Source organism: Pseudomyrmex gracilis, unplaced genomic scaffold (assembly GCF_002006095.1).
Source record: "Pseudomyrmex gracilis isolate BER0280 unplaced genomic scaffold, ASM200609v1 scaffold_232, whole genome shotgun sequence".
Lineage (NCBI taxonomy): Eukaryota > Metazoa > Arthropoda > Insecta > Hymenoptera > Formicidae > Pseudomyrmex > Pseudomyrmex gracilis.
In genome coordinates, this window is record NW_018020816.1 from 195,271 (window position 1) to 222,697 (window position 27,427).

The 27,427-nt window shown below is 38.6% G+C and overlaps 1 protein-coding gene across 2 annotated transcripts in view; it reads right to left on the reverse strand.

The window, feature by feature from the left end:
- LOC109858988 (protein timeless homolog) overlaps positions 1–27,427 on the reverse strand; it is a 102,080-nt gene that overhangs the window by 65,214 nt on the left and 9,439 nt on the right. For both annotated transcript variants that reach the window (XM_020436772.1, XM_020436771.1), the window contains exon 15: positions 24,203–24,300. In XM_020436772.1, the coding sequence (XP_020292361.1) occupies positions 24,203–24,300 (98 nt within the window). The remainder of the gene's footprint in view (positions 1–24,202; positions 24,301–27,427) is intronic.

Below are 27,427 nucleotides of genomic sequence, written 5' to 3' on the forward strand. Positions count from 1 at the left end.
TCAGAGAGTTGGCGGAATCCTCCTGACGGCGGAAACCACGGTGAAGAGACGAGCGACTAAATACGTCGAAGTTGGAAACGAGATACTCCGCGAGCTACTCCCCGTATCGGCTTCGGAAACTGCCAATACACAGATTATGAAGCAAATTCTCCAAAAATAACAAACGGTTCGAGAATGACTTGAAACTTCGGTGAATAATTTACAGAGAGAATAAACAGCTCTCTCTCTTTTTTTCTCTGAAATTATCGGAGATAATTCCGCGGTGCATAATGAGAAATTGATGTTTCGCTGTGAATGTTTCAACGGATACAATCGGGGGCGTGTTGTCACTTAACAAAGTCAGTCTCCGCGATCAATCGTGTCTGGTTTATCGAGTTTTCTTCAAAAATCACGCGTGAAGAATAAACAAGAATAAAAAATAAAAAATAAAAAAAAATAAAAAAAAATCATCCGGATGTCGATAGCGATACGAGAAGCCACACGATGAAAATTATATACGCTGATATACGTGAAAAACGTCGTTTCAAACATCATCAACGGCGTGGATACAATACGTCAAGTGTTGTAACCAAGATGTTAAAAGCACGAGCGAGGATCACCACGCCATTTCGTGTAAATTCTGACGTATACAAACACAACAGCAATGGTTGGAAAGCACGTGTCGTCCGCCGGGAAATACCGGACGCACGCTGCGAGCTAAAAGCCCGAGGAAAACATTGCGTGCGAAAAATTCGACGCAATATCCACATACATCGAATTGCACAAACGCGCAGCAAACTCCATCTCTTTCATAATAAATGCCAATATCACCAACAAGAAGGAAACGAATGGGAATATAACCCTCTATACGTACGGAGAGAACTCCATAAGTCCATGAAATCCTTGTCTCGGACTGTCGGATTTCGGTATCGCGCATACGCAGTCATCGCGCAAACGTGTTGCAATTGAGTGGCGGTAATAATCACGGAGAAGCGGAGAGCGGGCTTTACCGATTTAGTTAATTGGCTGGGGTCAGACCGATAAATTGGACACAGTGACAATAATAATAAATGGTTATACACGCCGCGCTTCGGAGATCCTTGACTCTTCGCGGTACGCTCAATTCCTGAGGAGGACTATATTGTGAAACTGAAAATGAAGTGCGAGTGTAATAAAAGTAGGAGAAACGTAAGTCTGTAGAGCGAGAGGTAGAAAAAAAAAAAAAAAAATCGTGAACGTGGTAGACAAGCAGATAGGACAGCGGCGAAATAAACGCAGAACGTAGGGGGCGAGAAAGTCGCGGTGGCAAATAGCATGCTTGAATGATAAAACTAGACGGGAAGCGAGAGCAACTGCTAGACGGAACAACTTTTATCGAATGGCGTATGTGTGTATAAAAGATTGGGAGAGAGAGAGAGAGAGAGAGAGAATGTGTGCGTGTATGTATGTGTGAGAGATATATAAATGTAAAAGAAAGAAAAAGAATAAAGTGAAATTTGAGAAACCATGTTTCTCGAATGCAGCAAAACGGAATGTGTTGTGTGTGTACAGAAATATTGCTTCCATACTTAATTCTCTACTAAGCTTGGTGAGCTGACTTCTTAACAAAAATGAGACAGAAAATATGTATGCGAGAAAAAAAAAGAGAAATAAAAGAAAAAAATGTATGAGAGAGAGAGAGAGAGAGAGAGAGAAAGAGAGAAAGGGAAAGAGAGAGAGATAGAGAGAAAGGAAATAGACAAATATAGCGAAGAGGCTAAATATTATCTTTCTTAAACTAACCAGTGTCAAAGTAATGCTATAATAATAAACTGATGTACAAAGATGCATGTTAATTGTTTTTTCTTTGCCTTCATCAAATTTACTTTATCCACATACACTTTTACACATATTAAATTACTTTTGGAGATACGCAGTACTCTTTGTAGCGAATAATATAAAAGCTTATATATTTATATAAATACATATTTTGTCTGTAAAGAAATTATTATGGGAAGATACATTTAATTTTTATTATTAGTTTATACAATCTTTATATATATATAATATATATATATTGTAAATATAAATATTGAGGTTTCTTCTTATTCTAAATAGAAAAAATATAATGACAAGACAAGGTAAGTAAATTAGTTATTTTACATATGTTATATGTATGTTACTTTTAAATAAAATTACTTTCACTACAAACATTTTAATGTCAGAAATATTATCGAGTCTGACATTTATATTTTGTATTATTCAGATTAAAAATTTGTTTGAAAAGTAACAAATACTTTTACCAAATTAATAACGTCCAAGACTCAACTAATAAAAAAAAAACTCATTCAGTTTTAATAAAAAATATTAGCGCAAAATATTTTTTGCTTTGTCACAAGAGTAAATTTAATTATTAACAAAACCTGCAGGCGAAAGAATAAAAAAAAAATGCATACAAATATCTTGCATAAAAAATTGTTTATATACTTTTTTATGAAAACAAACAAACCCGTTCGCAAACATCGCGCTTCCGTTTGTTTTTCGATTTTAATCAGATATCTATCAGCATCGCTAAATGTGCCGAACATTTCTTCACTGAAACACGAAGCGAAAGACAAACATTCATCGCATTCATTACAATCTTATTAACTTTGTCACAATCACAAAAATTTTCTTCGCTCATCAGAGACATCCTTTAAAATCTATTGATGTCTAAATCAACACGCACAGAATATGAAATTATTGAAGTGAAGTGAATCTTAAAATAATAAGTAATAATCCTTCGCCGTCTGCGAAGATGTATAATTACTCACGCTTTGCAAGGTACACAAGCACGCGTACAAAAGTGACAGTCACTTCGGAATATTAATAAACTCCTGCTGCGGGATTATCTAAGGACACTGCAGACTCGTCGCGAAATCTCGGGAGCTCGAATTGCCGCAAATGCAATTTTACGGATTATCCGAAGCGTTGCCGCTTTAGTAGCCTGCGGGAGAATTTCTGAACAACGATAATAATAACGAGTCGAGAGGGGCGGCAATAAGGAAAAACGATACCGACCCAAGTATATTGAATACAGCGATTCCGTAAAAGACGAGCAACCTTGAGCCCCAGTTTAAATTTCCTATAAAATAACCCTTGTCGTGGGAGAGAGAGTGCAACTAGGAAATTTAATCACCTCGTATATAGCGGCTCTCTCGGTACACCCCACGGCTACGGAACTGGCAAATTCAGTAACATCTTGCAGAAGTTCGTTATCCTTGCTCGCCCCCTCTCCCCTTTCCGCGGATCCCTCCTCTGTGCCGAGCGCGTCGGCTTATCCAGACGCCCGTACTATTTCGTAATATTGACTTCATCGATGAAAAACAGAATCCAGTTTGGAACTCATCTGCATACCGATCCCAGCGCAATTACTCTCTTCACGCGCGCGGGATATTGTACGGCGCGCGCGTTATTGCAACAGCGTGGCCAATGGTCGACCAAAAAAATCGTTCAAAATAAAAAGCGACATCAATCGCTGAGGAATTTTTAATATATCACATATATGAACAGCGCTAATAACAAGCGCACTTCTTTGCAAAAAGTATTTTACAGATTGAATTTGTACGCGGTAGAGTAAAAACAAGAACGAGAGTTCGCATAAAACACCAATATAAGGAACAAGCTAGAAGTGACACGCGTGATAGCGACATCGATAAAAATAATTTACAAAATTATTTCGCGATAATAATAATTGCATAATTTGATTAGAGAATGTAGGATATTTAATATATACCATGTCGGGGAATTTGCCAGACGAGCGAACCGATATGAAATTTTTGTGCCATTTCATATTTTAAATCTTAAACTTGGTCGAAGTTCCAATTATACGAGTACCGCACCAATTCGTATTGACACGTGCAATAAAAGCATATTGCAATTTCGAACTCAATTGCACATCGATCCCAACACAATTACTCTTTTTCCCGACGGGAGATTGCAAGCTCTGCATTGTTACAATATGCTAGCAATCATTAAAGTACTTCTACTGTGTGCTTAGAAAAACTTGTATTTATTTTTCTGCAAAAAAATATCGCAGAAACATGAAATGTGTATCGTAAAAGAACGTGCGTATAAAATCACCTTACGTTTATGTACGACAAAACAAAACAAAAAAGATTATTTTAAATCTTTATTCATTATTTTTTAATTCCGTGAAAACCTTTCGCAGAAAATTGCAACGTCGTTCAACCTATTGTTTCGTTGCGTTAAACTATAAAATACGTTTATCCGCGTTAAGAAAATCGCTTACTAGAGCGAACAAATTGTCTTTGAATGTTAATTATTGTCGAGACAGATGCTTACTCCCTATGTAGAAAATGTTTTGTACATGAAACAACATATGCAGCCGCGCTTTACATACAAGTGCCCCTTGATTAAACGTACACAGTTATATATTCGTGGCAAACATGCAACAAACGGGAGAGAGACATTTTGTTACGCAAATTGGCCTACGGATTCACTTATATAGAATTGTTTCGCAAACGGTAAATTTTGTCAACCTACTTTGCCGTTCTGTGTGTGACTTACATCCTTATCCCGATTTATTATTCATCAAGCCGGCAACTTCCTAAATTCACATTTCTCCGCAAGCTTTGCGTCTCCCGAACATCTGTGTCTCCCTATACCAGTTATACTTCCGTCAGACAGACAATTGCGGATCTTATCAGGTATTTCATTAACTGACATATGGTTATTAAATAAAACAAACTAACTTTAACAAAACTTTTACAACATTGAATTCTGCAAATGTGAAACTTGGCAAACACAGTATTCAGGGAGTGTTCCATTTCTCGCGCGACCTTAATTTTGATAACAGACCGAAATTACATATCCGGCTTGTAAAAGTTAAGTTCAGACAAGAAATTATAAAGCGAAATAATTGAAGTATTACATCTTGCCAATTCGCATATTTTTAACAGAATAAGAAAAATCGGAATAAAAAAGAAAAAAGTGAAATAAAACTTGCTTAAAATATTATTTTTTCTTTTTCCCGTCGTAGATTGATTTCAGGTCTTACAGAGCCTTTTTTACTCTGTAATTTTTTTCTATTGAAACCCAACCTTCGAAAAAGTTGTTTCGCGTCAAGTTGAAGTCCGAAGTTTTACAACAACACGAATGCAACAAAAAATGTCCAACTCGAGCCAATTAACCGTTATTAGAGATAGAGTTGGTCGTACTAATCCCTACGGCCGGCGCGGAAGCACGAATGTTTGCTGTTTCAGCTAGATAGTAAGAGAAACGTAACTCCGAACACAGTAGCATTGATCGAGAGTCGCGCGTCCCTCTATGACACTTTCTGCACAAAGGAGAGAGTACCGTACGGCGCCAAGGTAAACTAGGTCTTCATGGTAGGAGAAGCAGAGATCCTCTTCATCACATCACCGATCGCCGCAAACCGCCCTCCTCGTTGCGCTCTTTCCGATCGCACGCTCCGCAAGCGTTTGCGGTCTTTTTATTTGTCCCTCTCCTCCCGTCTTTCCTTTCGTGTTACCTATCGTGAAATTCTAGCGGCGATCAAACACGAACACCAGCTAACAACACATCTAAGCAATTAGCGCATCGAAAATATTTCTACTCACGTTAAAACGAAACATCTTCAAAAATCGTTTCGTTTTTTCGAACGTCTGTGCGATTTTATTTTTAAACACTTTCTACTTTATATAAAAGAATGGAAGAATCTTTATACAAAAGAATTGAGAATGAATTCTCTCTTTTTGTAAACATTTGTGCGAAATTCTGCGTCAAATAAACGCAATCGAAAAGATAAAACGCCACGTATGCAGTTTCTCTTTCGCGAGTAGATTAGAAAAAATAATCTTTGCATGGAAAAAAAAACAGACTGAATGTGCTTTATATTACAATACTTGCGCGAGTGTATCTCATTCGGAAGACTTATAGATGTGTGTGCTTGAGATAAAGTGAGAGTGAGACAATCTCGTAAGGCAAGAAAAAGAGCGCGGATTTTCCGCCGACCGTGCAAGAAATTCCTACCGCGGTACACCGAAACTTTATGCCAGTTTTACTAGTTCCGCGAACGTAAAGTCTTTTTACGGCGTCTCGCCAGTAGTTACTTTATAAAATATTATAAAAATTTGTGCAGGCGTGGTCGCAAACCAATGGGTGCGCCTTAGGGAATTATTCAAATAACTTTTCCCTCCCCTTCCGACTTGCCGTGCAAAAAACAAACAAAAACCATCCCCCACGCGACCAAACAGTCACGCTGCTAAATTTAAAAACGAAAATATTCGCGGCTATGCGTCTTTGGTAATGCGAAAAAAATGTTAAAGAGTCTAATGGATAAAATAACGAATAAATTATAACAAGAGCGCGACGTTGTATCGCGACAGAATTATCCGCGAAAGCCGAAAACCCGGATTTATGATTTTGCGCCACATATCGGATTTTCGCATGTGGCGTGTTAAAGTTATATTGCGCAAAATTCTATTAATTAAATAAATTCATTTGTGTAATAATCAATAGCTTTTTGTATGCATATTTTAATTGTATGTGATAGATACACACACACACACTTTCTCGCGCGCTCTCCCTCTCTCTCTCGCGTATGACAGATAAATGTAAATTCCTTCTTCCTGAATATGCAATGTTTCGAAAGTCTGCGCATAAACGTTATTTTCCACCACACTTTTTTGGGAATGATTGACGAGCTTAAGCGCCGAGATCCCAAAAAATAATTAGCTGTACTAATTGTCTCCATTATTCACGTAGAAATGACCCTCGCCATTACAGAATAAAATTTTGAATTTCAATGTTGATATAAAAATGAGAATAACGTATAAACATACATGCAAACGTTCGCGCACATTTACGCTAGTGATTATACTAAGGTCGATTGCCGTGTGAAATTGATCTTTATAAAAATATCTCTCTTCCTATATTCTTCCGTTTTTTCCGTAGCCTCTTTTCAATCGATATAACCGAGAATTGTATACACAGATGTGCGCGTAAAAACGACAAATATACATTGTCTGTTCTGGTATAATTTTTAAAAAGTTTATCGTTCTGTTTAATAACCGTAATTTTACGTTACAATGCCGGATATGTTTACCGGGAAATTTTGCGATCTCCTTTATTCGTATGTGCGTGTCTCTGTGTGTGTATGTGATAATATTGTGTATTATTATATCATTTAATATACAAATTGCATCAATATGTTCGTACAAATAATGGAAAATTATATTGATACAATTGTAAAAATGTTAATAAATAAAACATAACAACTAACTTCCTCAATAAAAAAACAAAAAAAACAAGCCAACTAGTTGCAAACAAAATAATGCGTATTTTTCTGGCGAAGTACATTTGTTGCGTTCGGACAAGTAGCTCGATTTTCCGGCAGTCTATTAACGGCTTACCATTACCGTCACTATAAAAAAAAGAGAGAACGCTAAAGTAACGACTGCTTCAACAATTCCACACATGCCTGTAATTCAAATGGCGACCACGTTTACAACGGTGATTCCGCTAACCACAGATTTACTGTCACGTACACGGTTTTATTGGATAGAGTATTCGATACACTTTAACGCTTTTGACGTTTGCCGTAATATGTACACCGGGAAACCTATGCTGCCTTTCAACAGTCTTTTCAAACTATACGCGGCACGTTGTACAATAAATTGTTTTGAACATAATTTTGGAATTGTGTGTGATATATTGATACACGCAAATGTAACAAATCAATTTCAAAGAAGATAATCACAATATATTTTTGTTTTCGAAACAAATTATTGGGAAAAAAAAACCTCTCCAAATCTTTTCTAATAGATACATAAATAAACGTTGACAGTAGCGGAAGAATAATTTAACGTTTTCGAGCTTGAGATTTGATTCGGCGTTTTTTCTGCAGTAAATGCAACCGCTGCCGTCTGTTAAATTGCGGCGAGCCACGAAAAATACGCACGGTCAATCGATTTATTCCCTCATATATTTTAGGATTACGAAAGTCCGAGGTCGGAATCTCCAGGAATATTTACGACCTGACCTGCCCAACGATACATCAAGTGATAAAACCGGGCGAATCGACTTTTTTTTTAATATCGAGCACCGAAGAGTAACGCAAATAAAGATTGCGCCAAATCCCAAAATGATGCACATGACGTATGTACTTTCATGCCGTTTAAAGTAAATCTCAGACACGCGAGTGTGTGTATAAAATAAAAAAAATGCAGGTTTTATATTTATGTTTAAAAGATACGCAGCTACGCGCAAACTCGCATCGCAAATTTCATGTAAACACATTTGCCATCGATTGCTACTTTAAACATTACTATCAAATATAAAAATAAAAATTTATCTTTCCTTTTGCACAATTTATAAACGTATATGATAATTGCAAAATTAAACTCACGTGTTTTTACCTAAACTGAGAATGTAAATAATATGATGATTACCAAATTTTCGTTCGTGCTTGTTATATTTGCGGGGGAAACTTTGCGATTATTGCCTTAATACTGAAATTCTCGAAATGAGTATGCTCGTAATACGTCCAAAGTACTTTCCGGATTTAAGTGTCCAGGATTATGTGAATGGTTTTACTACGGTTATAACCCTACATTTCAGACTATGCGCATGAAGAAGAAAGGAAGCTCTAAATCGCGGAAGAAAAGCGCAATCGTGCTGAAGATCAAAACTTTTACAGAGCTAATGTTTTCGTACTTTTACCCAGTTAGGAAACGTAATTGCATTGAGCACAATCAAAACAGACATCAAATTGAATTTGTCCATTCAGCCAATTATCGTTCCTTTAAGAATTTATTGTTCTCTAATAAGATTAAAAAAAAAAAAAAAAACTATATAAAATATACGTAAATAATAATTTGGTTTAGCTCGACAGATGTTTTTTTACTGCAGTACTTCCGCCGGACATGAGCAGAAATTCGGAACTAGAGCGTATCTTATAAGATCGGAGAATTTATCATTTTGCAATAAAACTTATATTATATTTATATAATCCACTAAATCTCATGAGATGAGAGTTAATGAATTTCTGGGTACACGCACACACACACACAAAATATAAAATTCATATAAAACACATTTATTTAAGCTGCGCTTCACGAGATATATAATTTATTTGCAGGATGCAGAACTCATTTACATTCATGAGAAAATGTGTCATGTGTCACGTTACGAGCTGCTATTATATGGCGTTTTGACTGACATTAAAGCATAGATCTGAGAATATACATTACAAGAACATTGTTAATTACTAGAATTCCAAAATAGTAAAGAATTAAGACTTTTTATCCGTTCTTTCTTGGAAATAGTTTCTCAAGAGTTAAAGCTCTTATCATCTAGAGAAAGCTTAACTCTGTGTGTTTGTGTGTGTGAGAAAAAGAGAAAAAGAATAAGCGAACTAAAAAGTTTATTCTGACTCATCGATCACACGTCTTGTGTGATTTTTACGGGTCAATCGTTTTTAGCGTCAATTTAATGGACGTTGGCCTTGCCACGAGAAGAGAGATTGAAGCTGATTATTAATTACTTCACCGCATCATTTGCAGAAAAGCAAAAAAGAAACATAAAAATGACCGAAGCCAGTGAGCAATATTAATTTTCACCAGTAAACGATTTCTCTTCGCAAGAAAGCGAGTTGAAATTAATTAACGATATATCGAAAACCAAAATTTTGAAAACAAACATAAAATATATTCAATCGATCTTTTATAATGTAATATATTAAAATACGTAAACTCGAAAATTTATATTGTATGTAATATATCGAGTATTTATATATACTACATGTAATATATTATACGTAATATGTTATAATAAAATATTGATCAATTTATTATCAAAATGCTTACAAAGACACTAAAGTTTGCAAAGTGTTTAGTGTCAGATAATTAAACAAATAAGAGAAAGAGAGAGGAAGAGAGAGAGAGAGAAGTATTGAAGGGATGAAAACGCTCGCTCTTCTTTGACGAAGGGCCGTGCGCTGTGAAGATGAGAAACACGATATTAAATCTTCTCATCTGATCATTCTTTGACGTGAAAGGATTTGCGTTCGCGACTGGAGAAGTCAGAAACATTATTTGTTACTGGAATGTGTATTGCGCGGAGATATTATTCGTCCGCGCAGATCTCTCGCGACAAAAACGATTCTGCCGAGGATGGAGTATAAATTCGACGGCAGACACCGCGAGAACGGGACACGAAGTAAGCAAAATATTCGTATATACGTTATAAATACGACATCCACGGTACATTAGATGTAAGCTCGGGGGGTTATTTCGGGGGATACCGTATTCCCTACTAGATTTAAAGCATCGCAGAAAAATAAAAACGCAGAAAGCGTCGAACGCGATGAGACGTTTTCTCCCTCCCCACTAAGGCCTAAACTCTCAAAGTCGTCCGCGCACACGTGCGATTCTTTTGTGATTCCTCTCGTATATACGAGAAAATTGGATATAATTTTAATGAAAACATCATTCGCGTGAAACGTCAAATCTACGAAGAGAAAACAGTGTTTGTATACGCTGAAGATTTTCTTTTGCAGAAATAAACATTACATGTTGCACATATTACATGTGAAATATCAAGATATATTATAACATTCGCGTGTTGCGATAAAATATGTATTTTTAATTCAGAATGGTGTGCGTAAAGAGAAAAAAAACAGTGCAAAAATGTTGTAATTTGCACCTATTAGCAGTGTAATGTGCAGCAAGAGAATGTAGCGATTCTTTATTATTTTTATTTGGCACATCAAAATGAAAGACTGGTGTTTTAAATATAATAATAATTATTATTTTTTTTTTTAAATACTCCAACGAGAGACGTTTTACATTATCTTTGCGTGTAATAATTACATCTGAACGCACTTTATGTGCAGACCACATGTGCCATTAAAGTTTATAGTTTCCGAGCACAACGAAGAATAGCCGCGGCAATGAAGAAATACGAGATGGAATCATGTCAGAAAGAATTTCCCGTAACAGTCGCTAACGGAAAGCCGCGAGTCTTCATCCAAGACTTCGTAACTCTCTCACGTCTCTGTTTTAAGCCATCTTCACGACGGACAGTCTTTACGATTTCCCGAACCGCGGATCAGATTAAAGTAAAGCTCTGTACAGTTTTGCAGCTTCTCTTTCTTTCCCTCCCTCTCTCGTCCGCCCCGCTCTCTGTCCCCCGTATAGTGTATGATCTTTCCTTCGAACGCTTTTGAAAGAACTGTTCCGTATATACGAAGAATGAGAGACATAAATCCCAAGATTACGTCAGTATCGAAATTCCATTAACTTTAGCACCGTCAATTTTCGACGTTTAAAATCGCCAAGCAAGCCGCGATCGCACTCTTTGTGGGCAAAGATTAGGATTAGGATTAAGTTAGGTTAGGTTAGGGTTAGTTAGGATTAGATTACAGACGCGGCCGATAGATGATACGGAAAACGATAGATGACACGGCGGAAAAAAAGATTTAATTAATATTGCGCCCAGATATGTATGTACACGAGGGCGCTGGGCAGAGCGACAAATTTCAATTTGAAAGCGGCTCTCTTTGTTACTGCATTCGATTACGAAAAACCTTTAGAGAGAGAGAGAGAAAGAGAGAGAGACGAAGCCAGCATACGCAGACACAAATAGCTATTGAAGAAAATGGCGGATGAATGGCATATACTCGCAGAATTTCCAGAAAGATCCTTTGTCAAGGAGAGACCCCGGCGCTGTTTGGCGCAAACATTCACAAAAGGTGAGCGACATCAAAGGCAACACAGATAATTGGTTCGAGCTGTGCCAAAGCGGCGCGGCGCGCGACAGGTGAAGATTGCGGGATTACGTAGGTGCAGCCCACAAACGCAATCACGAAGGAGAAATTTCGTTCTCGGAAACTGCCGGTGTCGCGTGTGTTTATTTATAGGATGTTGCTCTTAACCCGGCGCCGAGCCGTTCTGATCCAGCCAGGATTTCGGGGATGGCTGCGCGGACTATGGTTACAAAGGATAAATGACGGGCGCGCCCGTACAAAAATCAATCCCATCGACCACTCGGGCATTACCATATTAATTACCGCGTCTTTTGAGCGGATAAATCGAGGAAACCGATAACGGAAGTTTTCCCAGCAACTTTATTCCTAAGTTACGTCACCAATTAAACTTTTTGAGCGTTGCAGCTTTAGAAACTCGAAGTAGTGAGTACGATCTCTTCGACAAAAATAAAATGTTCGAAAAAATTATATTTGATAATCCGGTTGAAATATTTAAAATCGCGTGCGTGACGTGTAATCGATATAAATTCAATTTGTAAATCCTACAATAAATTTTCCGCAACAAATCAAGTTAAATTCATCGAGGCTCAAATTACGAGAGGACAAAATTAGTCTTTTTGCGTATCACCGCTGTTCCTCTCCATTCACGAAAGCAATCCACCAGCGTTGCCTGAAGGTGGATTATCTAAGCAAATCTAAGCGAAACGAGTTTCTTTTTCTCCTTTTCGCTCCCCTCGTCACTGCCGTCCGCCATTCCCGCGCGCAGCCGGGTGACTTCTAACAGAACTCCCTAAGTCGCTCGTTCAATCTTGGAGAGATCCGTCGCCAATCCGGTCTGCCTGTCGTCCAAAAACCGCAATAACATTTTTTACGTCCCTCCTTTACTTCCTATCCTCGTCCCTTCTTTTAATTTACATACAATTTCGCAGTGGACTTGCCGTTTCTTTGAACAACCTATTTCAGACTCCCCCCGGACGTAATCAAGACTCCCGATAAGTAACGCCGAAAGAAGAGTGTTTGGCTTTAACATTCTTCAAAATGATTTTCTCTCGTGAAAGCAGAAAGAGAGAGAGAAGAAGAAGAACATAATGAAGAATTTTGACACGTTTTTTCTCTTTATTGTATTTAGGTAATATTTGCACGCGTTAATTGTTTTTTCTTTCTTCGAGCGTTGCTTAAATAAATAACCTGTCAGACTGCAAGCAGAAATTGTTGCCTCGGGTACGAATTTGTCTGCAGCATGCAAAAAGAGAGGAATATCAACATCTACTATGACTTGTCAGATGCAGAGTCGGAAACTTCCAAAGGGAAGTGACATTTTCGAGTATTTATAAGCCATAAACATTTAATGGAAAAAGATGTATTTATCGTAAGAGCGAAAAAACACTTTGAATGATACGCCGATACGCTTGCTATGCAAATAATAATATTTTCGATGCAGCAAAACGCAATATCAGGATACTTGACGTCGCAAGCGGAACGCGGGATGAAATTTTAGAAGAGACAACTGCGCGACTGTGCCAGATTTTATCAGATTCTCTTTCTCTTTCTCTTTATATTCTACTAAAAGGAAGAGAGGGAACCACGCTTTATTCGACCCGCCGCACGAAGATTATGGGGATAGAAGCGGAAAGCAGACGTCTGCTTATTGACAGGTCGTCATTGATTTTCTGCCAAATCGGACGAATCACCGTTCGTCGGCTTAACGAGCTGCCCCGGTGACTTTCGCTGACATCTCTTCATGGTTCACAAAAGCGTCACACCCTTCTTCCTTCGGTGCCGTTTGCGAAAATCGTCATTATTTTTAACCCTTTAACGCAGCGTAAAAAATCGAAAGTGATTCAAGAAACTGAATTAACGCAAAATTACAACACCGTGAGGCGCGCAAATTAAACATTTTTTTCTCAAAATAATTTCTTACAACAATTTTTTGTACAATTCTGATATAGTCTTTATAATATAATTTTTTTATTCTATGCGGGCTCTAGTACTTATTCCAATTCCATATAAGATTTTAATTATCGCTGCGCGGAAATAAGAAAAAAGGAAGAAAAAAACGCCCGAGCGTCGCCGACTTAACTAAAATTTTTTCCAGCGTAATAAAATTATTCCCGTGAGAAATGAGGAAGAAAGAAGAACACGTAAAGAAAGTGAAATTACCGTGCCAGAGATGCGCCTATTGGAGAATTTTTTTTTTTTTTTTACTTTATGGATCAGATCGCGTACTTCCCGGGAATTTATTCCGCGCAGTAAAACCGCCCTCCGCTAAGGTCGTCGCGCGCGCGATGGCACCCATCCAAGATCGAAAAGTCGTTATTCAGACCATAAATTAACATCCGCGGTCACTTACATGCGATGCATCGTGCTTCTCGAAGAATGGGAATTCCCGGCGGATAAGGCAATGATACTGCCGCCTCGCTTATGAAAATATACGATCGCGTTATCCGATAGTTAATGATGACCGCTTTCCGACGCGCGATCCGAGTTTCCTCTACATCGAGTTTACACATCTAATGCACCGCATAAATTGATATTAAGTTACAACATACACATATATTATATATACGCACGTTAAATGCGTTCGAAAAATCTTGAAATAAATAAAATATTATCATACACGTTAGAGTTTAAATTATAATGTGTTTAATACAAAATTTTAATGGGTGCGCTTTATTTTCCTAATTGCATATTAAACTATCTCTCTCTATTAATTATATTTAATAAATTCACATTAACAAAAGTTATATTTAATTAAATGTGTTAATTATTTTTATTTTAATTTATTTCATTTATAAAAACTGTTTATTTGCAGAAGAGCTCATTATATTTTTGAATACCACATTGTGTAATTAATTTAATATTCAGTGTATACTGTGTATTAAAACACAAATTCTTCACGAGGAAATATCGCGCCGAGGCTCAATAAAAAGAGCAACTCCGAGGATCGGCTGAAATGATATTCCTCCGGGATGTCATTAACTGCGCAAATGTCTTTCGAAAGTGATATTAGTGACACCCACGCTCGAAAGCAGTGCATTATCTCTCTGCAATGTAATTTCGTTTCAATATAGATCATCGAGAGGAGAAAGAGAGAGCGCTCACACCGCACCGTTTACCTATCTACCCTTTGCTTTTATTACGAGACGACGGATCGTGATAAAAAAAGCACGAAGGTGTTTCATTCTCGTATCAGAACTTCAACCCTCTCGCTTTCACCCGAAGTGGCACATCGCAACCGAGCAGATACGCATTTAAATTTATCTCACGTCGTTTCACGAAAACGAGAACGTAATTGTGTCGTCGAGAAGTCATTAGACGCGTTTGTCGCAACGCGGTTTTTTTTACAGTGAGAAAGCTAATGATAGACACGAGGTTTAAATAATATCACACGGGTTTTTAACGGCTTAAAATTAACTCCTTAATGCCCACTGACGATTCACGTTGCCACTAACATCACAAACCAGTTGGAGGCAGTGATTAAAATTCACACATTTCAAATAACTAGCCGCAAGATTCTAGTATACAGAAGATACAACATTTTTAATTACTTTTTATATTTCACACGTTAATAAATATATTTTAAAAATATATTTAAAAAAACGTAGAAAATTTTTAACAAGTTTTGGAACTTTAAATGTGGGCCAAAAGTATAATGCAATCAACGAACAGTTTTCTAATTAATGTCACAATACTGTAACCGCATTCTTGAATGGTTTCACTCCGGTAATTTCAGAATTATTACATTAATTTCAGAAGCTGAAAAAAATGTAGAGGTGTTCGTATGATTTTGTAACGTGAAAAAACGCATTAAAAAAAATGTAAAATATATTATGTAAAAATTGTTGAATATAATTTATACCGAAAAATGATCCTTTCGAAATAGCTTCATAGTTTTCCGCGTAAAAACTTTTCGCTGTCCAATTCATCTGACTTGACAAAAATTGTTCCGCGTTCTGAAAATAAACCGAAATAATTTCGATACTTCGAAACGCATCACACCGAGCAGCGCCGATAACGAAAAATCGTCACCAAATTCCCAAGCGTAGTTTACGATTTGCCAATTCAAAGAAGGATTAAGTTCTGCGCCAATTTGCATACATATATAGTCGATCGCTTAGAGTGACCGCGATAAAACGTGGTTTCGGTTGCAAATCGGGAACAAAAAAAAAAAAAAAAAAAATTATAAAACGGTAATTGGTTATTGAGCTCATTGATTTTTCGAGAACCGAATCGCTCGTCTACTCTAACCCACCCTCTTTCTCTCGTCTCGACATTCCCGTGCATGCGCCTCATCATGAAATAAATAAATCCGACGCGCATTCAGCACACAGCGTCGATCCGAATTCAATTTTCTGGCGGGGTCTCGCCGAGAGAGAAGAGGAGGAGGAGGAGGAGAAAGAGGAGGAGGAGGAGGAGGAGGAGGAGTGTGCTATCCATGGGGGTGCTGCGCAAAATGCCAAGAGAAATGGCTTTGGTGGCGACGATAGTTCTATCGTATCGTCACGAGCGAGCACATAGATACTCGCAGAAAAATTTTCTGTGGGAAAGATATACAGCGCGAAGTTTATACATGCAAATTTTATATCCTTTTTTAAATTAAGCGTCTTTTCCGCAAACACTATTTCTAAAATGAGACAAACTTTCAAGATAAGAAAGAACAACAATGACGCGTATGAAGCACGCGGGTGAATAATAAATACCAATTAAGATAACAAAATTTTTGCGGCGTTCATAAGCTATAATCAAAAGTAAATAAATATCTTTGCAAATATACATTTTCCGCGATGTTTTTCACATGGAAATGAACGAACACATAATTTCCAATTTCTTCAATTGTGAACTATATGTTTTTTGAGAACCGCGTGGAAACTCACAGCGAAACTGTGGTAGTTTAAGTGGCATTCATTTGTGGACAAAACATATGTAGGAGAAGATCGACGATGAAAACCACCGTGGCCTGGCACGGTCTCTCGAATTTCAGTGGCAATCGAATAACCCACCGCGAAATCCGTTAAGCAGTTATTAAAGCCTCGGAGAACTTGCTCGTCTCGCGGTGGCTTCGGCGCAGAAATTTCAGTTATTTCTAGTAGAATACAAATCCGATTTAGATATTCCGACCGGGGATGAAACAACCGGTCGCGTATATAGAATTGGCCGCGCGGCGCTTCGGAATCGCGTGCCCGCGCGCGCAAGTTAAAAGCGGTGAGCATTTCGCCGGTGTCCCATTCGTCGTAGAGTTACGCGTAGACCGCGGTAACTCTGTTTCGCGGAACATTACGTTCGCATTAACCCGAAGGAAACATATTCAGTCCTGCGGTGGCTCTGCGGCGTGCCGATTCACGAGCCTAAACGGAGCACGAGAATTGCCGGATACGTGTAATTTATAGGTATCGTATAACCGAGCGCGCGCGGATATTCAATCATATATTATTGCAATACTCTAGACAAATACAAAACGTATAAAAGAAGAGTTTTCTTTACACACAGCACCAAATATTTCTTTCCGAGAAAATACCCTTATAAAAATTTCACGAAGCGTACCATTTCGTCGATCTCGAATATCACTTCTATTTTTTACAAGCGCTTAGATATGCTCAAACGGAGAAGGGAAGAGAAAAGACACGGTGATAGAAAATAAGAAATCTGAAGTTCCGGTGATAAAAGGTACGTGGAGCGCACAGACAACGCGGGAACAGAGAGAGAGAGAGAGAGAGAGAGAGAGAAAGCGCGTGTAAAGCGCGCGTCTCTCTGGGGCGCTCGGTGGAAAAGCCGGATAAAAGGATTCGCGCAAACAATAAAACAGAGAATCATGGAAAATACTTAACGAGCGCATAAAACGGGACGGTTGCCGCCGCGCACGTTGTCGTAGACGAGCATGAAAGGCAAACAGCGACGTAGGGAAGAAAGGTAAAGTGGAGGAGACCCGTAAGAATGGGGAGGTACAGGTGAAAGCCGATAAATGGAATACGAAAAGAAGAAACCCGGCGCGCGGAGAGAAAGTGAGACGCACCTGAGGCGCGCGCGGAGAGATTCAGAGCGCGGCGGAGTTACAATATAAATGATCCCCGTCTGCGGCCCCACCCCAGCTGCCTGTGAGCTCAACCCCCGGGCCCGACCTCCAACTCGCGCCATTTACATATCTGTATTATTCAAGCACGACTGTTATTCAATTTCTACGCAACTCGTAAATGCATTATTATTTAATCGAGTCGCACGCCGCCGGGCAGGGGTTTGTCGTGCGACGCGCCCGCGTTAAGCGCACAAAAGGTGCGCGCAGCGGGAGAACAACGAGACGCAGAAACGTAACGTCAGTCGAGGCGAACGACGTAATTTTTCGTTTCTTATTAATTATTAACGCGATTTAAGATCCTTTTCGTGTAACATATATAAATTACAGCCAGACCGTATATAAGAGCGCGCAACAAAAAGAAATTCGAAAACGTGTTCGAATAATATTCAAACGACGTGGTAATCTCGTTTGTAAAATTTTTTTACAAAAAAATTCTTTTCGTTTGTTTTATTTCGCACGAAATTTCTATTTAATCAGTCCAATTAATTCCGTGTTTTTTCCTTCGGCTTTAGGCAGTATTTTCGCATTTATGAGAATTTTGACGTTTACAATCGATCTGTTACGCGCGCTTTTATATTTGTCCTGACGGTGTTTGGATCCCGCTGCTGTAGTGTGCTGTAACAAATATTCAAATATTGTCCGAGCCCTTACAACTCAATGTATACATATCCCCCATTGCTGAAACGACGATACCGGTGAGGTATCGAGGATCCATGAAAATCTCGACTATTTCACGACAACACTTACTACATTGTGTCAAAGACGTTCCGCGCCGAATTTTTCACATTGATTCGTATTCATGGCGTGAAGCACAAGCGAGGCAATTTCATGGAATTTAACCTTCAATCATAACTTCATTAACTGCCGCCAAGGGAGAGCCATCGTGGTAGTTTAGCTACGGTGGGGTCTAAAGTGGCCTCTCGATGTACCCCTCTCTTGCATGTCATTTGTATATAGCTATATAACAGCTTCAGATAGCGGCGCCGGGAAGTAACATTCGCCCTCTCGGTTATCTTTCTTTCTTTTTTAACTGCTCGACTCTCCCTTCCCGACTCGCCTTCGACTTTAAAGCCGGAAGAAAGAAAAGCCGGCGGGATATATTTCACATGAATATCTCCCAAGGTATGCCCCGAACAAGAATGGTAAAAGGTAAAATATCTACCGCCGATGAAGAAAGGGAAAGGGAGAGAACGAGCGACATGGGAGGGTATGATGAAATGAATGAACTCGTTGAGCGCCGCTTTTGCATATTAATGATTGTACGTCGTTACGGAAGGGGAGCTATCATATCGTCGCGGCACGACAGAAAACGACGAAAGAAAAAAAGGAAACATTAACGCTCCGCGGTTGTCTCCTCGATACTCGAACACCGTCAAATGTCGAGTTCGAGCACCCTCCACTCGATACTTGGATGCTGTTCGAGCAGAAACAGTAGAAAGCTGCGTCTCCCCGGATAGAAAATCGTTGGAGAAATTCTTACATTCGTGCGAAGTGTGTTTTAGCATTCATGCTCGAGAGAAAAAGTAAATAAACAAATATAGTTGTAAATAATTCGATGTAACAAGCGATAATTAATCGCAGTGTAAATATGATTAAGTAACAAAAAAGCGAATATATAAAACAATACAAGTTTTTTAGTTTAAGTTAAACTTATCTCGAGAAAATGTAAATTTCATATCAAATATTTTTCTTTGCAAACACGAGATTTTCTCTCTTCTATATTTAAATTTCATTTTCTAAAATAAACATAAATTATATCGATATTATACAAAATACTAGAAAAAAATAAAATCTCACGCGAAAGACACAACAAAGTGAGCGACAGATGCTAGATTGGCTTGTTTGGAATCGCGAGAGGTAACACGGCGCATAGCAATTTAATGGGAGGAAAACGGACGTGGCGTGCAGATTCTAGCCGAATTACCTCAAGAACCGATGTCCGGGAGCGGAGAAAGGACGTTGCGAGAATGCAAACATATGGTAGCGATCGCTCGAGCGAGCAGAGGATGTAAATTTCAAATCCTCGGCTTCGCTTTGAATTCCACGGAACGTCGACTCGATCTGATTATTGTTCATCCGCGTTGCTCATAGTAAAGTTAAAAAAAAAAAAAAAAAAAAAAAAAGAATGACACAGCGCAATTCGAAAGCCCCGGTCCCCCCTTCCAAAAAAAAATGTAACACTCAATCAAGCTTAGCGCCCTATGAAAATTTCAGAGCTGCAAGGATTTGCATCATCGAACGCCTATAATCCCGCTATTGTACGTTAACATCAATTCTGACAATCGATACAGGCCACGCGAAAGTGCACAGGCTGATTTTGCGAGTGATGCATATTTACCGACAACATTTTCGTTCTCGGAGAATGAGAAGAGTCACTCGACTCGCGAAGAATCGTTTCAAAAGTTACGCGAAAAAACCAGAGAGAGAGAGAACAAAACTCACAAATGTTCGGTAGTACATCTGTTGTTTACTCTGCGTCTTGCACTAAATAATTCCCGTTCGTTCGTACGACTTCATGCCGCTTGGGAAGGAAAGACGAAGTTTCCGCCCCGATAAAAGTTCTTTCATACCTCTCGAAGCCACTTCTCCACTTCCTCCCGACATACAAGGCGGGGATCCGGGGTGCGGCGTCCAATCTACGTATTTTAGGTACGCGGCACTCTTCCAGAAAACGTCAGAGATGACTTCCCCGCGCATTACGGTAAATAAGGAAAGTTATTATGGCGGTACACACCGTATGATGAGAGAAGACGAGAAAATTTGTGCGGGATCTTCCGCGGAAACTTGAGGAACGTGAGCCACGCGCGCATTTTCAGAAAGATTTCGCAAGACTATATTGTTTTTGTCAAAATTTATAGTCAAATTGTAACTCTTTAATCATCGCGTCGTCACCATCGCAAGAATCGCGTAAAAAAAAAAAAAAAAAAAAACACAAGCACAACGTCAGTGCCAGATATGGGTCTTCGAGACTCAAAAGTTTTAAACCAGTGTCTCTACTAGGTATTAATTTAGCGTGACATCTGAAAAAAAACGTTCAATTAAAAAAAAAGAAATTGAAAAAATATTGCTTTTTGCGAAGATATTCAAACTTAAAGTCGCGTGGATCTCACAGACCCAGTCTAAACAACTCGTAGGTCATTTTTTATGTCTGGCACTGAAGGGTTGAGAAAGATCCGAGGAAGATCGCGTGAAGAAACGCGCGCGTTAGTTAACAACGAACGCGTACAAATTGAGCAGACGCGAAAGAAAAAAGATCGCTCGTACGAGCGAGGCATGCAAATTTCGTCACTCCGCGCCTCGAGACTTTTCAATTCGACCTTCATTCATCACACGTTCGACTTGAGGAAGAACACATGGGCTGACTTCTCGCAAGCATCCATCACCCATTCGGTCTAACAAGTTGGAATCGAGAAAGAGGAAGAGAAAAATCGCGTCGAAAACTACAGCGCATCTTCCTTGTCGACTGGTGCGCGTCTCTCTCTCTCATATTTCGGACCGGGAGGACGAGAGTCGATGAAACATGAACTTTACACATAGCAACCTAGTACCCGTTCTACTCGCAGACAGACGTGAATAAGTAAAGGACTTCCGGTATATGCTGCGAAACCTCCTCGATATCAAACCCGATTATTTATAAACGCTGTTGATGAAGTATCCCCGTCACGAATGACAAATACTCGTTTGCTCCTCTCTCGACTCGATCTCTTTTCCACGAAAACTCCATCTTTCGAAATCATTAATGAGTTCCGTTTGTCCGAGTGTCTGAATCCGACACCGATCGTGGATGTCTAAACAAATAGTATCGCGCGGAGAAAAAAGTAATTGTATCTCGTTTGCGAAGAGAAATCAGATGGCTCGTATATCTCGTCAACTTGATTGGGAAATCACGCAAAACTGCACAATACAATAATGATAGGAGCGTACGGATAATGCACGTATTAAACACGTTTCGTATTTTTCGACGTATGTAGAACGCGCACGATAAAATAAGGCAAAATAAACTTGTCACACGAAGCGACCGCCAATTTCCGTGGTGTGGTTTATCAACGCGAAACAGATACTCCATTATGTACCGCGTGTGCAGTACCATCGGGATGCGGCCGGGAGTTGCAAAGTATGTGTAGTCATTCGGACGCATAAAGTGTATGCGAAAGCAGTTGAAGCGGAAAAACAACGTCAATCGGCGAAGCCAATGCGCGAAATCTACTACTGATTTCGCTTTTCCCTATCACAAATCCGCACATGTTTGCTTCTGTTTTTATAGATAACTTTTTGACGCCATATCATGTTATCAAATTGTCTTTTGTTTTAGTTTTTTTGTTTTTTTTTTTTGTAACACTCTCTTCGTACCGCGACGAGTTCCGAGAGATGTTTTGCAACCTTTGCGACATTAAATGCTCGCGTTAAATAATTCCCAAATGACAAATCCGTTGGAAGTGTAGTTAAAACAACGAATAAAACGCAACCCGCGATCCCACTCTTCTTAAAACCCTCACTTCAACGCAAACAAAAACAAAAACAAAAAAAAAATAATCATTTAACGCGCGAAGATTGTGCGCGAGATTCTGACGCGCGTGGTAAAGATAATGGAGGAGTGTTTCAGACTGCTCACGTCGTAAAATAAAACCAGTCTGGATGTCGGCGCGCTGATGTTTTATATAAAACAGCCCCTCCGGGGCTGAATACTGTGCGACTACGGCACATTTGCAAGATATAAAAGAGAGATTAACATTTAACGACTTTGTCAGTCTACTGTTATCTGCACAATATGCCGGGACGAACACATGATAGCGTTGTCACGTCTTAAGTTGTGCGGTAATTCATTGTAACATGCGTACACACACACACACACACACACAATGCGTGAGAAGACCAAACTAAGAAAAAATAATTGAATTTTGCAACAGTTATTTTATTAGCGAGCACGGTTTTAGTTTTTTCATTAATGTGTAAAATAACTAATGTGTGTAAAGACGTTGCTAAAATATTACTTGACATTTAATGCAGTTATTAATAATTCAGGCTTAAAAAAAGTGTCTTTTATTATTTGTAGAATTTTAATATCGTGTATACATTTTGTATTTTGCGCATTGACGTGAAAAATAAAATTTCACGGTTATATTCGTGTATATTTGTAAACTACATTTTTACGGTTTGTAATTCGCGTATATATCTGTAAAGGTTCTTTATAGAATTGACGTCCGTGGTCAACAACAAACATACGACGGTGCGTTGTAAAGTGTCAAAATGTGTTCAAAGTAAAAAAAAAAAAAAAAAACAATCGCGGAGTTAAATTCACTTTTAAACACTTTCAAGCACAATTTAATTTTACACACACACACACACACACACTCTCTCTCTCTCTCTCTCTCTCTCTCTCTCTCTCTTTCTTGATTTATTTTTCTCTAATGTGTTTAACAGATCAATCTGTGTAGCTCAACCTGTGTAATAAACGTTACACTGGTTGCTTTTGCAAAATGAAATAATCTGTATTCTAGAACGCAGACAAAAGAGAAATTTTATCGCAAAAAACAAAAATGCAACAACAGGATTCTTTTATTTTTAAAATAAATTGCTGGATGTTTGTACACAATCGTACAACATCAAAAGCGAAAGATTTAAAACGTCGACAGGTAGCTATTATTGTGCTGGTAATGAACAGAGATAAATACGTGGCGGGCATGGATCGTCGCGAAATCTCGGCACTGAATAGCATAGTTATTCACACATAAATTAGGCGCGTGAAATGAATACCAACGGCGCGTTTAATTAAATTTGTGTCGTGATATATGCGCCAGTTATTACAAATCGTCTCCGCGAGAGAAACGCATCTCAAATGAAATCATATATACATACATATACATATACATATATATATATCGTTTTCTCCCCCTTTGGACGATAACTTCCCTTACGGGGTACACGTTATTATATCTCGTATAAGTCCGCGTTTTTCTTTCCGAAACATCCGAGTAAACTTTGTAATTTAATAAATCAGCAGTCGTAACGAACTCCTGTCCGTGGAATGAAGGAAAACAGCTCATTACTTTCATGCTTTAACCTAATAACCGGACTTTGCTCTTTATAATTAGGCGGACGCAAAGCTACTCTTTTCTCGCGGAGTTATATATGCAAGCGAGAATATAAGTTTCCCCCGTTAGACTCGCAGAACTCTATGTATGTTATATACCGGCAATTCTCGAGAGAGCAAAAGTACTATCTAAACTGTAAAAAAATACCAAGTTTTAATTCCGTTTCGGAGACGCTACAGGAAGTTGCCGATAATTTAGTTTCTCATCTATTTAGTTCATTCGCCCGCTGAATGTTGTTTAAAAGCACAAACGATCGCAAGAATTATTAATATTTGTGCGGAATTAAACCGCAACATTTGGAAAATGACTTACCGCCCAGGTCTGCGAAGAAGATTTCGTGAAGAGCCTGAAATTCTTCGTCAAGAGGCATGTCCGCTCTACCGAAGCAGTCATTCTCAGGCCAGATTTCTCTGTAACATAATTTTATGCGAACGTTTTAAACTTCTCAAGTATAATAACATTAATACTAAAGTAGAAAGCCTGACAACAACGTAATAAAGATGATAACAAGATGTTAAGCAAGCAGATTGTGCTCTCGTTTTAATGCGCAGCATTATAACGTTTTCGTTATATAATAACTCGTATATAATAAAAAAAGCTTTGTATTTTATCAAGTTATCGAATTCAACACATGTTCTATTATTTATTTATTTTGGTTATCTTATTTAATTAAAAAAAAAAAAAAATTGATTTATGACAATCGGAAGCGCAAAAAATCACGTTCCGTATCTCTCGGCAAAGTCCTACACGAGTTGTAAAAATACTTATCCCGAAAAGACATTAACAAGTTTCTGTTCATCATGCAATTAGGCGATAATAAGATCGAGATAATTAAATAGAGCGAATCATTATCTCGAGTCACACGACCGGGAAACATTCGATCAAGTTGAGTGTAGTGGAGAAGCACGATGAGAAGTCCGAAGTGGCAAACTCAATAGGTCTCATAGAAGGTCTTCCCTTTGAGCACGGGAGCCTCACCACGATCTACACTAACATTGAACTTCTTGCGTCAAGTACTCACACCCGACCCTCATTCTTCGTCTACCCTACGCCGCGCGAGTATGAACTGACACACATGCATTTCCTTAAAGCATCCATGTATCTTACGGAGATACGGAAGAGGAGGTGTCTAGTGTCATCGCTGTACAAAGAAATAGAAGAGAGACAATGTAAAGAAGATTCTCAGACATAAAACATCCACTGTACAGAGTTACTCTGTTACTGTACCAGAGTTTACCGTCTCTCCGATCTGCTTGAATCATGTCAAATTTACTACTAAAAATTATGCTCACTTATCTCGATACTAACAATTGTTTGCAAAATCAAGTTTTGAATTTAATACAAGAGACAAATCGAGCGTAATTTTATTAATTCGCTAGAATCGAAATTTTTGACAAATTTTAGCTTTCTTATAAATTATCATTGATTTACTCAATGTGCGTGTAGTCTAAATTAGCTGGGGTTTAACCATTCTTTTTGAGGAAAATCGCATTTTCTGCGACACATAAAAGTCGGCTTAGTAGGTAAATCTGAGATACCTTATGTACTTTATAAGAATTTTCCGAAAAAAGAAAACAGACGGTCGTGTGCGAACGTGACTAGAGGACAAAGGTAAAGTCACGTCTTCAGAAACGCTCCCGAAAAAGGGTGTGGAGCTAATGGCAGAACACTTTTAACCTTATATTACATAAGGGAAATAGCTTCCAAACATCCTTTTCTCCTTGAATTTTCACTAAAAATCCGTTACAGTTTTCTTAATTATATTTTCTCACAGACCAAAGCAGCGCGCTTCAAAGAAAAAATTCTTACGGGACGAACAAAGCTTACACAACATATCAAACAAAGTCGGACAAACATAATTGCAAAATAAAGATAATAATGTGATATGTACACAAAACAAAATGCAACATATCTTTTCAAAGAAATACTAAAATTAAATATTTCAGAGTTTTTTCACACGACAAAATCTCTTTTCTTTTGAAGCTACAAAATCTTACAATTTGTAACTCTATGATTTTACGAACGATCGATTACAGTATTCGTAACAGAAAAGAAAACAGAAAAGGAAGAATGAATATCGCGAAAAGCATAAAAGACATAATAAAAATTTTAAAATTATTTCACAGACTCCTTTCCATTGATACTTTTACGATATCATCACACAGGTTTTCAGTCATAAAAAACAACTATGACGATGAAAAAAAAATCGTTTTCTCTTCGCTCTATTGTCGCGGCACCGCACGATTGATAATGAAAATCGCGCTCCTACTTTACTTGATCCTAATAGCGACCGAATCGCATTAAAATCCGAGAATTGGATTTGGTCACTTGACACGAAATCGCACTTAGTTGCAATTCTCCCATATAAAAGCGAGACGTATAGACGGCGTTCTCCCAGCGCGGACACGTATGCACTATCCAATGTGTTTCGTTTTATGCGTACACACGTGACACATATGTATATCCCGTGCGTTTTACAATATACGACTCGCCGCTCGGAATCGAGTTCGAACATGATCCGTCCTCGTTTACACGTGAACAGAGACGTAATCCATATAGTATACATACAATGAATCGCAACTAGCGCGCAAAACATCGAGGAAAATTCTCTCTCTCTCTCCGACTCAAATCTAGAATGACAATCGTTATCGAGAGAAAAAAATTTGAGGAACAAACTCATAGAAACTTTATCACAATTCTCTCAGATAACATTTTCTCTTTTTATCGAGATTTGTACGTCACAAAACTTACTGTACGAAAACTTTCTATTCTCTTACATATAATCGTTTCCGACTTTGTGTAAGTGAAAAATTCGAAGTTTTGCGCGCTAGTTGTACAAGGAACAACTCTCGCTAAATAGCGCGAATTTCGAAGAATTGTGAGTTAAAAGAGTCCGGTCCACTTTCGAAGACTTTCCGAAATTCACTCTGCCGGAGATGAATCCAATAAGCAGACGGTGCGAGGGAGAGAACGCGAAAGTAGAGGAAAAGGGTGCTGTCCCCGGAGCGGAAGAAGTGGCTCGTACGGCGCTGCTGCCACTGCTGCTGGTTGGCTGAATAGAAATTCAGCAGCATACAATCCCCATTATCCCTCGATTTGAAGTTCCGCGACAATGGAATCTCTCAGACGCGCCGTGCCCGCCGTCGCCGCCGCCGCCGCCTCCGTCGGCGCGGCGTCCCCGACTCGACGTTCCGACATACAAGCCGATACCGCTTTGCCAGATATGAAATGGATAATTTCGTCCATTTTCGTGCCCGGCAAAGGAGACTCAAAGTAATGAGTCGACCTTCGAATCTGGATATTAAACCGTCACGAGAAAAAATTTCTGATACATATATATACGTTGTAGTGAGTTTTGCTACATTTTGGAATTTTGTAAACATGTCTATTTTTCTCCTACGATTTTTTTCTTTACACACACAAAAGAAAAAACACAAGTCATTTCACAAATAATCCGTATACTTCCAACTGCTCGCGAATAAAATTGAATTTCGCTTCTACACATTATATATATACGTACATCGCAAACCAATATTT